Source organism: Tachyglossus aculeatus, chromosome 9 (assembly GCF_015852505.1).
Source record: "Tachyglossus aculeatus isolate mTacAcu1 chromosome 9, mTacAcu1.pri, whole genome shotgun sequence".
In the NCBI taxonomy this organism is placed as follows: Eukaryota; Metazoa; Chordata; class Mammalia; order Monotremata; family Tachyglossidae; genus Tachyglossus; species Tachyglossus aculeatus.
In genome coordinates, this window is record NC_052074.1 from 10,671,170 (window position 1) to 10,684,228 (window position 13,059).

Here is a 13,059-nt window from a genome sequence, read left to right on the forward strand (position 1 = left end):
ACAGTCTTAATCCCCATTTTACAGATGAGGTAACTGAGGCCCAGAGAAGTTAAGTGACTTGCCCAAGGTCACACAGCTGACAATTGGCGGAGCCGGGATTTGAATCCGTGACCTCTGACTCCAGAGCCCGTGCTCTTTCCACTGAGCCACGCTGCTTCTCTAAAAAGATGTACAAGCAGATCAAGACACAGTTCCTGTTCCACCCGGGACTCCGTTTAAAAGGGAGAGAGGGCAGGTGTCTTATCCCTATTTTGAAAGATGAGGAAACTGAGGCACAGAGAAGTTACATGACTTGCCCAAGGTCATACAGCAGACAAGTGGCAGAGGTGAGATTAGAACCCAGGTCCTCTGTCTCTCAGGCCCGTGCACTTTCCCCTAGGTTATATATGAGCCCAGCTGCAATATGGGGGTCCAGCCCCATTTGGCCTGGAGGCCCGTTGAGCCCCCTCCTTCCTCTCCCCCTCGTCCCCCTCTCCATCCCCCCCACCTTACCTCCTTCCCTTCCCCACAGCACCTGTATATATGTATATATGTTTGTACATATTTATTTATTTTACTTGTACATATCTATTCTATTTATTTTATTTTGTTAATATGTTTGGTTTTGTTCTCTGTCTCCCCCTTCTAGACTGTGAGCCCACTGTTGGGTAGGGACCGTCTCTATATGTTGCCAACTTGTACTTCCCAAGCGCTTAGTACAGTGCTCTGCACACAGTAAGCGCTCAATAAATACGATTGATTGATTGATTGGGCTCTGGACCTGTGGGCCAAACTGACCTCAGTGACACAACTAATTAACGCCAGTTCTCCCTTAACGAAAAACTACCTTAAGAAAAGGCAAATTACAGGCAAAAATACTGAACCTTTGGGGAATAACACAGGTGTATGGGTATTACTTGTCCCTTGCCATCCTCAGTGTTATCAAGAAATCATAATTCAACTATTTTCCTCACACAAATTAATGGGAAAATCGATTTGAGCCCATTTTAATTTTTTCTAAAGTCAGATTTTTTTTTCTTCCAGCAGTGGCTAAAATAATACACTTTCCCCTTTTCATAAGCAATGGTATTTATTGAGCACTTAATATGTGCTGAACTCTATATTAGGTGCTTGGGAGAGTACAGTGCATGGCATATAGTAAGCGCTTAATAAATACCATCATTATTATTATTATAATGCATCAGAGTTGGTGGACAAGTTCCCTGCTCACAACAAGCTTATAGTCTAGAGGGAGAGATGGACATTAATATGAGTAATTTATAATATATACTAAAACCTGCCACTTCTTTTTTAAATTTAGTAATTAAATGAGAAACTCTGAGCCCTAATCCTTGATGTCCTCTTTAGGCTACCAGCTTTTCAGAATGGATAAACATTCGGTGGAAGAATCCTTTGCCACTGCAGGTGATATCTTTTGCTAACAAGTCAATTCCTTTACTGAAAAAAACAAAGCCTAACAGATTTTTACAGTGCCAAATGTAACATTCAGGGATGCATGCTATTTGATTTTGCCTGTGGTTATCATTTATTCAGAAGGGAACTTTCCAAACAAGTGCTTACCTGGGTTTGTTCCTCTGGAAGGAGATCATATATAGCTTCATGCATTTTTGCCATTTGCTTACAAATATTTCTGAAGCACATGGAAGGAACAGGAGCTTTCACTTCATACTGACAATGGAAAAAATAAGACTCAATCATGGCTTTCACATCTCCCATTTTACCAAATGCCTTCAATACACAACTTGAAGAATAACACTTTTATATTTGAATACTGCTTTCACTTTACATCAGTCAACTCATTCAATCCTCACAACAGACTTGTGAGCTAGGAAGAGATGGGAGGTTAGGGACTTATCCCCATTTTACAGAGGAGAAAACTGAGCAACAGAGTGGCTGAGTGACTTGCCCTAGGTCACCCAGCAGGCTAGTGACAGAGCTGGCATGAGAACCCAAGTTTCCTACCTTCCAGATGCATGCTCTTTCCTTAAGACCACAATTCTAAAATATTTCCTACCTACCTAAGTCCCACAAGTTCAAAGCCTTGGCTTGCTGGTTGAGATCAGTTAACTAATTCTTTGGTTATTCATGCTCTATTTTGAATTCTTTAATTTTTGTATTATTATTTAAGTTACCCAACATCACAGTTCTACTAAAGTCACTTACTAACCTTATATAAAGGCTCTGGGCTCACTTATCCCTTTTAGACTGTGAGCCCAATGTTGGGTAGGGACTGTCTCTATATGTTGCCAATTTGTACTTCCCAAGCGCTTAGTACAGTGCTCTGCACATAGTAAGCGCTCAATAAATATGATTGATTGATTGATTGTGCAGATAATGATAGTCCTTCCCCTATCCTTCTCACCTCATCTAAAAAGTGATGTATTGTAACAGCACTACTAAAGGTTTCACATTCTGTTGGACTCCAGTCACATTGTTTTATATTCAAAATAACGTTACTAACAACTTATTCGCTTTTTTTCTCCACAGCATTGAAGTAATGATGGGGAAAATAGCTGAAACCTAGAACTTTTCAGCTAACTCATTAAATAAAATTTTGTTTCTGTTACATATTGACCAATGATCTGATAGAGTTCAAAGCTTTCACCGTTTTGAATTGTGCCATTTTAAAACTAAGTGACAATTTTAAATGACTGGATTCTGAGAGCACAGCCTTTTAAATTTGCTTTTTTTCCCCAGAAAATCTACCGTAACCTGTCATTTTGATTTAAAGACGTTAATAATAATAACAACAATAATGATAATAATGGTGGAACTTGCTATGTGCCAAACACTGTACTAAGAGCTGGGGCAGAATCAAAATAATCAAGTCCATTTCCCATTTGGGGCTCACAATCTAAGTAGGAGGGAGAACAGTTAGTGAATCTCCATTAAACAAATGAGGAAACAGGTTCTGAAAAGTTAAGGTGACTTGGCCAAGGTCACACAGCAGGAAAGTAGCATATCGGGACTAGAATCCAGGCCCGTGCTCTGGAGCATTGTAGAGGCATCATAAAGATACAGACATTCTGCTGTGTGCGTGTAGTTTTGTTTGAGCATTATCCATTAATTCAATCGTATTTATTAAGCGCTTACTGTGTGCAGAACACTGTACTAAATGCTTAGATAATAGACAATGAATAGGGCTCAAAGAAGAAAGACACTGTGGAGACAAAAATGATGCTTTAGTCTCCTGGCTCAGAAATGTGTTTGCTGGGCCTCAGTTACCTCATCTGTAAAATGAGCCCGTCTTCTATCAATCAATCATATTTATTGAGCGCTTACAGTGTGCAGAGCACTGTACTAAGCGCTTGGGAAGTACAAGTTGGCAACATATAGAGACAGTCCCTACCCAACAGTGGGCTCACAGTCTAAAAGACTGTGACTGTAAGCCTGTTATGGACAGGGATTGCCTCTCTTTATTGCTGAATTGTACTTTCCAAGCTCCTAGTACAGTGCTCTGCATACAGTAAGCGTTCAATAAATACCACTGAATGAATGAATAAAATGGGGATTGAGACTGTGAGCCCTATGTGGGACAGAGACCATGTCTACCCCAATTTGCTTGTATCCAGCCGAGCACCTAGTACAGAGCCTGGCACATAGTAAGCACTAAATACCACAGTTGTTATTATCTGTGACTCCCCTTAGGAAGAAAGACCTCTTGCTTGGCTGAGAGGCCTCAACAAATTCACTAATTGTGCTGTTTTTGGATAACTGGACTGTTAGCCCTATTATGTAACCACTTTCTGAGTACAGACTAACAAATCACACATCAGCTACTAGCATGCATGGTCCTAGACCCCACTGGCAGAAAATTTAATTTTTTAAGAATTTACTGTATACTGACACAGAATGAAAAGTCAGGATCCCTTCAAGAAAGTCTAGTATTTCCATATATCATTACCTTAGATATCAGCTTGTCAAATAGGCTATCCATTATCGCTACAAGTTTTGCTGAGATTTCAGCTATGTGGTCATGGTAGTCCTATAAAGAAAAAAGAGACGTTAAAATCCCTGGCCCTTCATTTACCTTGGAAATTAAACTATTAAAATTTGAGTATAAAATACATGAAAAATTACCTTAGTAATGTGATCAAAATGCCTGAGCATGCTATACTGCTTAGGTTGCAGTCGAGCTTCAAAATGAGCCCGGATAGTAGGAATGTAGTGCACAATTAACTGCAAGCAGCGTGAGGACAGAGCTGTAGGGTCCAGAGAGGAGATGGAATGAGAAGAAACTAAAATTAGTTATGCTTTTTTTTTATCACAGAGCATATAATTATATGGTACACAAGTATACACAAACCCAGCAAATGTTAAAAATTAAGAGACCTGAACACTTAAATAGTGAGGTGGTGATAATATAAACGTACAACTCCCTTTGAGTAAATTACTTCACTGTGTAGGGCTAAATGTATGCTCTTTTTAAAAGTGCTCGCTCCCATTAAAAGCAAGTTCTCAACTCTTTAGGTTTAGGGATCTGACATCACGTAACATCTAGACCATAACTTTCACCCCAAAGAAATTCATACCTATGACATCATTAACAGATTTTGCAGAACAATGCAAGTTCTAGATAATTCTTCTGAATAAGGCAGTGTAAGTTTTGTATTACAATTTTTAACGGGACACTTTCCCAACAATCAAACACTGTAAGCTTGTTGGGGGCAGGGATCGCATCTACCAACTCTGTTAATACTATACTAGCCCAAGCATTTAGTGCAGTGCTTTGTATAGGGTAAGTGCTCAATAAGTACCACTAACAAAGTAAGGGTGCGTGTGTGGAACTTTAATTTAGAAACCTTTGGATGGGACTTTTAAATATGCAAATCACATTTAGAAGCATTAAGTGAAAAGACTTCTCTAACTCCTTAAGATAAAATTACTCTTTTTAAAAAATGCAAAGATCCATACCCAAATTTTTTGTAGTTATTGTTTTCAAGCCAACAACTTGCAGGGCCCCTGCTCCAAGAACTAATTGGCAACTTCTTGAGTTGAAGTACTAACAAAGAGAGTGATAAAAAGATCACGTTAAAATTTATCCCACGTATGCTGTTTCTTTGTTTGCCATCTCGGAACAGAGTTTTCTTTTATTATTCTCCTCACACATTAACTGTGGGATAGTTCAACCATTACCATATACAGCTCCTTATATATCTGCAGAAACAGCTTTCAAAACTAACCCACTGAAAATTGCAGGCTCCAGAGTAAGATGCTGTACCCCGACTGTCAACCAGGACAGATTCTGTTTATCAGCTGCCAGTATTAAAGTAACTTTGACAGGGAACGTGTTTATCAACTGTTACAGTGTACTTTCACAAGCACTTAGTACTCAGCACACAGTAAGCGTTCAATAAATATGATTAATTGGTCTTCAAGACCCAAAACCCAGCAAACCCAGTTTAGAACAGAATTAACTGGAAATTTTGGGTTTGAGAAATGAAACCAATTCAGCAAGCTCTTTTAAATAAGTTAATACAAAACATCTAATCAAAAGAACTGTGTGTGCATTTAATTCTATATTCCAGACTTTGATAGGTGGATTAAAGAAATTCAGATATTTTTTTTCCAGTAACATTTAACACTTGTCCATTCCGTGAACTAATTAGCCTCGGTCATAACCAGCACCAATAAATAAATCACCGTCTACTTCCATGATTATTAAACTACCCAGGTGATAAGGAATCACCAAATGTGGAATTGCCAAGAAAACAGGCTTTCTTCCAGTCATCTCATTTACTATACTATGCTTCTTATGAATTCAAAAATCACACATTCAAGGTCAAAAAAGTATATGACCTTGATATGTCTTGTGGAATTCAGTGACAAACAACAGTATATGTTTAATATATGCTTTTGTCAAATGATTTTTTCCATTCTGATGAAACAAATTCCTTCATACACACCTTTAGTAAATCAGACAGACGAGTAAGCATGTCAGTTGTAACTGATGGGATGTTATCCACACACTGGCAGTATTCAAGGATTATTCTTATTAACAACAACACTGTTCTACAGGAAAAGAAAGACAACCCAAATTGCTATGTCATTACCCATAAAAAAATTCAGGTTGATTTTCCATATAAAATTATGACTCCATTAACAACATGCTTTTAAGAACAGATATTACTGCTGGGCTGTTTTCACTCACTTTCACTTAACCTTTAAACATCAACATCTTTGAATTCAAACCGGTAGTTCACAGTTTTTCATTTAGTAAGAGATCTGTAATATTTTCATAATTTAATGACCCAACCACATTCTCAAAGGAAAATGCATGTCTACTGCAGGCAACATATGCTAGTGGAAGAAAAAAATGGTCTTACCCAACAACAGCATACTGTTGGCCCTCCACAACAAGGAAATCTGTTGGCTTTCTTTCTTCTGAAGCTGGAACTGAATAGAAAAGGGGGCAAGCTCAATCTAAAGACTATGATGAGAAAATATAAAAATCAGTTCAAACAATCAAAGGAAAGCAGAACAGGCTGCCCCTTTATTACAGCACCAGATGGCTGAATTCCTAAATTTCAGAGTGAGGTGATGTGTTAAAACCTCTGCTGCCTAATGACTCCACATTGTTGGCATGTGCTTTGAATTACTTAACGCGGCAAATGAGGATGACCAGGTAAAAGACCTAATACAAAACCAAATATAATTATTGGCTTTTTTTTTTTAAAGCAAGGCAGTTTAGAGTCAAGTCCAGTCTTGTCAGGGCTGGCTCTAAGTTGGGACAGGGGCTGGGGTTTAGAACATGATGGTATCTGGGACATAGTCAGGATGTCCCCTGGATGATGGGGACAAAATGACAAAGGCAGCGACAAGAGCTCTTCATTTCAGGGGTATATGACACTGGCACAGACTGCCTATGCACATCTGACTGGATTACAGCCATTTGAGGAGTCTGTATCTGATCTTCTTTCACTCAGGTAAAGGGGTTAAATTACAGCATTGTTATGAGCCGCCTCTTCTGACTGCTTACTGCAGATACGAGCTGCCGACAGGATCTAAACCAGTACAACTCTGAGAGGGGCAAGGACTGAGAGAATGTTTCTGAAAAATCGAAATCAGCATTCTTCCCCAGCCCTAGCCCCACTGTCCCTGCTACTGGAGAAATTTGAAGCTGGGGCTGCAGAGCTGCAGGGGGACAGAGAGGAGGAGAAGGAGTTCCTGGGAGGAGCAGGAGGTGGGGATTCTTTTAAATTTATTTTTAAATAAAAAGAATGCCCATCACCACCTCCTCTGGCCAGTCACACCTAGGCCCAGGAATTTAGGGCAGCACTAACAGCAGCTCTCCGGCTCCTCCCCTCCTCCCCCTCAGCTCCAACAGCAGCAGTGGCAGGAGCAGCAGCTCCCCATGACCAGCCCGAAGAGCCCCAGATGCGGCAGCCCTGGCTGGGGTCCCCCCTGCCATGGGGTGAGCTCCAGATTCACCCACGCATGCTTTGATTTCAGAGGAAACCGTATGCGCTACCACAATCATTCTAGGTTTCTCCCTCCCTCTTCCCCAGCTCTTTTCCCTACTCTGCAGATTGGGTGACCTAGAATTTCAAACGAGATGGTTCCCCCCCACCCCCCCCGGAGGTACTGAAGAATGCTGTCTGATAAATCATTTTGAAGGATTTCACCTGAAATAAAATGCCAGAGCGAAAAATGCGCCGCTCTCACTAGCTACCCTGACCATTCCTACATACTTGTCAGAGCGGCTGCTGCTTCTATACCATGGTTCAGCTGACCAGGATCGGTCTTCCCAAAAGCAGCGTGGCTTAGTGGAAAGAGCCCGGGCTTTGGAGTCAGAGGTCAGGGGTTCAAATCCCAGCTCTGCCAATTGTCAGCTGTGTGACTTTGGGCAAGTCACTTCACTTCTCTGGGCCTCAGTTACCTCATCTGCAAATGGGGATTAAGACTGTGAGCCCCCCGCGGGACAACCTGATCACCTTGTAACCTCCCCAGTGCTTAGAACAGTGCTTTGCCCATAGTAAGCACTTAATAAATGCCATTAAAAAAAAAAACCCAGAACCTTGCTTAACAGAGGCCCAAGGCATTTACTCCACCTGTCCTGCCTCCCTCCAGCCCTGTTCATTTCCTAGAAAATCAACAGCCAGGCTCCTTGCTGCAGAGGCTGGTGGAGGAATAAATCCACCAGAGTAATTGCAGAGGCGACCTCCTAAAAGTGCTGCACTCACTCCTCTTTTGACAAAGGTATTACCATGTCTCACGGTTTAAACGAAGAGATAAAAAAAGATGGGGGAGGAAGCCTGAACCATCGCACAAAGGAGATTTAAATGGTCCCTGTAATATGTACCCACAAGGAGGTAGAGGAAATGATTCAGTACACTTTACTGGAAAAGTACATCGCCAATTCAATGTCTGTACATTTACAATATTTCAAAGGTTCCAGTTCAAACATCAACAGATACCGAAGTGTTATATATGACCCAATTATATCCAAGATTAAGAACTACCTCATAAATTTTTCCTAGTTAACTGCAGTATAACTGAACCAAGTAGGTGGAGATGGGTTCTGAGCTTGTTTTTCCAATGGCATTCCTTCTACAAACCTTCAAGAGCGCTTATTTTGTAATACAGCACTGTAACCAAGTGCTTGAGAGAGTACAACGAAGTCAATAGATATGAGCCCTGCCCTTAAGGCTCATACAATCTAGAAAGGAGATGGATATTACAAGTAGAGGGGAGCAACAGATTTTTAAAATAAAAGTGGAGAAGTGAATCCCAAGTGTGGAGGTAATGGGGAAGTGATGAAGTGGCTGGAGGCGGAGGATAGGATGGACAGTTCAGAGATTAATCGAGGACGGCCTCGTGAAGGAAATGTGATTTCAGAGGGGCTCTGAAGATGAGAAGAGCAGTGTCTGCCAGGTGTGAAGGGGCGGGAGGGGAGAGTTCCAACTCAAAGGAACAGTGTAAACAAGATGTCAGCAAGAGAGATGAGGCACAAGGCAAGAGAGATGAGAACAAGACACAGTGAGTAACATGAGCAATCTTACTCTCACTGAAAATTCAGAATTCTTTTAAACCAAGAGACGGCTCCATATGTAAGTCACATAAAACGGGAATAGAGGAAATCTTAGCGGAAAATAAAATCCACATACTTCCTGGCTTTTTTTCAGGTAAAGTAATTTTGCCATCTGTTACTGAATCAACAAGATCCTGAAACTCAGCAGGCACATCAGCTTGTTTCCAACGTTCATTATCTAGCAGGAGACTGTTTCACAGTGAAAAGAGAAAGAAGGTGGAAAACAAAGATTAAAACTTTCAATGGTGTCATTCTTGCCTATACAAAACTGAAATTAAAGCTACTGTAGATGAGTACAAAAGGGATTTTTAAAATCGTGAAAAATTTCATTTCCTAAAAGTAATAAGTTCTCTAAAGCTACATTTCTGGGTCTGAAAGGCCACCTGCATGTGCTTTTTTTCACCAGGACAGTCAGAAGATGACATAATTTTATTTAAGTTAGAAGTAATTTGATACAAGCTCTTATGGGCCAGGTAAAATGTACTTGCAGGATATCTTCAAATTATCTCTCCATAATAAGCAGTTATACGATATCATAACTCAAAATCCAAGAACTGCAATTTTCCCTCAATTTTCCTTTTTTTTTTTTTAAAAAAACAGGATTATCTGATAGTCGAACATGAAATTTCCCTCCACCGAATTTTTACAAGAAAATAACTGCTTAACACTAACTGACGAGGCACTGGAAATACCTGAGTTTTGTTTTCCTTTCTTCATGGAACCTATTTACAAATTTATTAGCTTGGCTCTGAAGGGCCCCACGTAATGACATGCTTTTTCTTCCACAAATCTGATCAGTGTCTAAGATAAATGTTTCCATTAATCGAGAAAGGGCGACAAATTCAGTGGAGTTCAATTTCTCCAGAAAGCCATCCTAAATTTTAAGAAACAATACAAAAACCTGTTAGAAAGTTACACAATACAAAGTAATTTACAGAGCTTTGCACACCGTAAGCGCTCAATAAATACGATTGAATGAATGAATTTACAGTAAAGCCTATGTAGGGAAAAACAATTAGATAAATTTCAAAATTCCAATCTCTAAAGTAGTTCTTTATCAGCAAACTGGATCAAATAACCAAGAGCTGCAATTGTGTACACTGAACATACAAATGCTTGTTTAATGTGGTGAGTGCGAACTGTGACAACATGGTAACTAACTAATTCATGCCACGACAGAGGGATGGTGGTGCTGTCCAGTATGATGGGAAAGTTAGGATTTGGTGGAGGAAGATAAGAAATTTAGTTTTGGATAATCTGAGTTTGAGATGCCAGCAGGATATCCATGTAGAGACGTTTGAGAGGCCGGCAGAAATGCAAGAATGTAGTGAAGGAGAACGGTCCGGGCTAGTGAGGTAGGAAGGGGGTCACTTGAATGGTGTTGGTAAGTGAAAATGTGAGAGTGGATGAGCTCCCCAAGAGAAATGAGTGTAAATGGAGAAGAGAAAGGGACCCAGAACAGAGCCCTGAGAGACATTTTCTGAGTAACCACAAGCACGTAAAACATTCCTTAGTTCAATCTGTGAACAGTGAACCCCCCCATTTACAGGATTATGCCTTAACTGATTTTCAGGTAATTACCTCCACAGCTTAGTACAGTGCTTTGAACAGTAGAAGAACTCAGTAAGTGTTAGTAGTAGTAATAATAATAATAATGCTAGAAGGCTCAAAATAACCAACCTTTGATCTCGCCATTAGAAATTTGACCGCCCGATCATGGCAGATGTCTGAGGCACTATATAGTAACTCTTGAATACCATTAGCCAGCTTCCCCAATTCTAAGTCAGTCAGCTTCACGTCCTCACTGAACCTGAAAATAATGTTTGAGTATTTACAGGTACACATTTTTTAACTTCAATTGTAGGCAACACCTCAGAAAGAATTTTTAAAAAGCAAAAAACCTAATAAAGGAATTTTCCATACTCTATATCTGAGATTTCCAGAGTGCGGTCCATGATGGAACATTTGCAAAGCCATAATAATAAGCTATAATAATAATAATATGGATCATTTGTTTACATAGGAGCCAAGAATTTAGCAGAAAACATTTATGTGGTAGGAAGAATCAATCAATCAATAGCGTTGACCGAGTGCCTGTGTGCAGAGCATTGTACTAAGTGTTTGGAAAGTGCAATAGAATTAGTAAACATGATCGCAGCCCTTGAGACCTTACAATCTTGTGCGGGAGATTTTAGAGTATAAAGAGGTATTAGGTGAGGCATTAAAGTGCAAACATATATGCAGATGTGCTAAAGAATGTTATTTTGCTCACTTTTTGAAATAGGTGAATTTTATTATGGCAGGCCACCAATGAATGATCCACCTAGTAAGGGTCAATTCTAGACTGAAATCTTGAGAACACTCACTGTATTATAATTTAATTTTCATAATGATGTTAGAAGTTGGTGTACTCTCTGAGCAAGAGATACTCTGTATATCTAATTCACGGCTTTCATAATCAGTCAATGGTATTTATTGAGCACTTTACTAAGCACTTAAAACTTTCAAAACTAGTTGCAACTGAAAGCCAAGGAAGACAATTCCTGCTCGGATTTGAGTAGCGGAATCAGAGCCAGCCTAATCCCCTTCTCCCTCATCAACCCATCCAATGAGCCACTTCGAGCACTTCAGTGTATATCGGTTTATTTATTCATATGTAAGAGGGAATCAGCTGATGGAGGGCCTTGAGCCGGTGGTTAGGTGTTTTTTGTTTTGATCAAGATGCACTGGGAAGTCACTGGAGGTTTTGAAGGCGTGACCGATGTGCTCTGATAGGCGTTTGTAAATTCGGTTGGAGACACGGAGGCTGCTGCTGCTAGGTTTGGCCTAGTGAACAAAACCATAGCCAGTAACTCAATTAGGACTTTAACACCTGGCCTGTAGTAATGCTGCCCCTTAACAGAAGCAGGGTATATTAATGAACAAAAACATAATAGGGTTGATCAGCTCTGGCATATTGGGTTGGTGCTAAAATGAGCAAAGGAGATAACGATCTTTCAGGTATAAACCAATATGTCCTTTTCTAAACATTAGATTAAAAAGTCATACTCCATGGAGCTAGTTAGAGCAGAGAGCTACTGTTTACCTGGTCATATACAGACTATTTTCTGGATGTGAAAAAGGAATATTCAAATAGCTGGCTGTCACTGGTTTTGGGGAGTTTGTGGGAAAACACATTAGCTATATTTTATTTCTACAATCTAGGATGTTTTAGGTTAAAGGCAGTTGGGAAACAAACTGATGCCAGTGGACTATTAAGTTGCATTAGGATTCTGGTGTGACACTGGTGGGGCTTAAAAATAATTCAGAGATAATGGAAATGAAAGATAACAGATATCTTTTATAGCACCATTTTATATATACCACGTACAGTTTTACATTGATCTTATTAAACAGTTAAAAATATCTTGCATAATGTCCTAAAAGGATCAAGTACTACTTTTATAATTCAACCACAGCACTGTTAAGCTCTCTAATATTCTGAACTCACCAATTAAAAAAAAATTAAATTAGGAGAAACAGATGTCAGAAATAAAGATCTCAATCCTGAAAAGAAAAGCCTCTAGGTTTTAAAGAGTCTTTTTAAATTGCAATGTTGCTCTGAGAACAGAAAAATCAACTGAAGATCAGAAATACTGTTTAGACCAGATGGCTCAAAGCAACAAGCTCTAATTCCTTTTTAGAACTGTACCTCCTTAAAATAGTCCTTAAAAATAGCAGGTTTTTTGGTGTGGCAATATTCGTGTGACAATTAAAACACTGAGGAACTACAGAGATGCATACTGATTTCTCTAAAACTATTAAAAATTGCTAGCCTGCTGGCAATGGTTTTAAGTGAGAAGCGGCATGGCTTAGTGAAAAGAGCCTAGGTTTGGGAGTCAGAAGTCGTGTTTTCTAAGCCTGGCTCCGCCACTTGTCAGCTGTGTGACTTCGGGCAAGTCACTCGCTTCTCTGTGCCTCAGTTCCCTCATCTGTAAAATGGGGATGAAGACTGGGAGCCCCACGTGGGACAACCTGATGACCTTGTA

The 13,059-nt window shown here is 39.9% G+C and overlaps 1 protein-coding gene across 2 annotated transcripts in view; it reads right to left on the reverse strand.

Moving 5' to 3' along the window:
- VPS54 (VPS54 subunit of GARP complex) overlaps positions 1 to 13,059 on the reverse strand; it is a 72,535-nt gene that overhangs the window by 4,683 nt on the left and 54,793 nt on the right. Inside the window, exons 13-21 of one of the 2 annotated variants that reach the window (XM_038751290.1) lie at positions 10,712 to 10,841; positions 9,724 to 9,905; positions 9,108 to 9,220; positions 6,327 to 6,390; positions 5,907 to 6,012; positions 4,915 to 5,002; positions 4,081 to 4,202; positions 3,905 to 3,985; positions 1,561 to 1,668 (exon numbers count right to left, since the gene is read on the reverse strand). In XM_038751290.1, the coding sequence (XP_038607218.1) occupies positions 1,561 to 1,668; positions 3,905 to 3,985; positions 4,081 to 4,202; positions 4,915 to 5,002; positions 5,907 to 6,012; positions 6,327 to 6,390; positions 9,108 to 9,220; positions 9,724 to 9,905; positions 10,712 to 10,841 (994 nt within the window). Of the gene's footprint in view, positions 1 to 1,560; positions 1,669 to 3,904; positions 3,986 to 4,080; positions 4,203 to 4,914; positions 5,003 to 5,906; positions 6,013 to 6,326; positions 6,397 to 9,107; positions 9,221 to 9,723; positions 9,906 to 10,711; positions 10,842 to 13,059 lie in introns of both variants that reach the window. The other variant, XM_038751289.1, reaches the window with a different exon arrangement.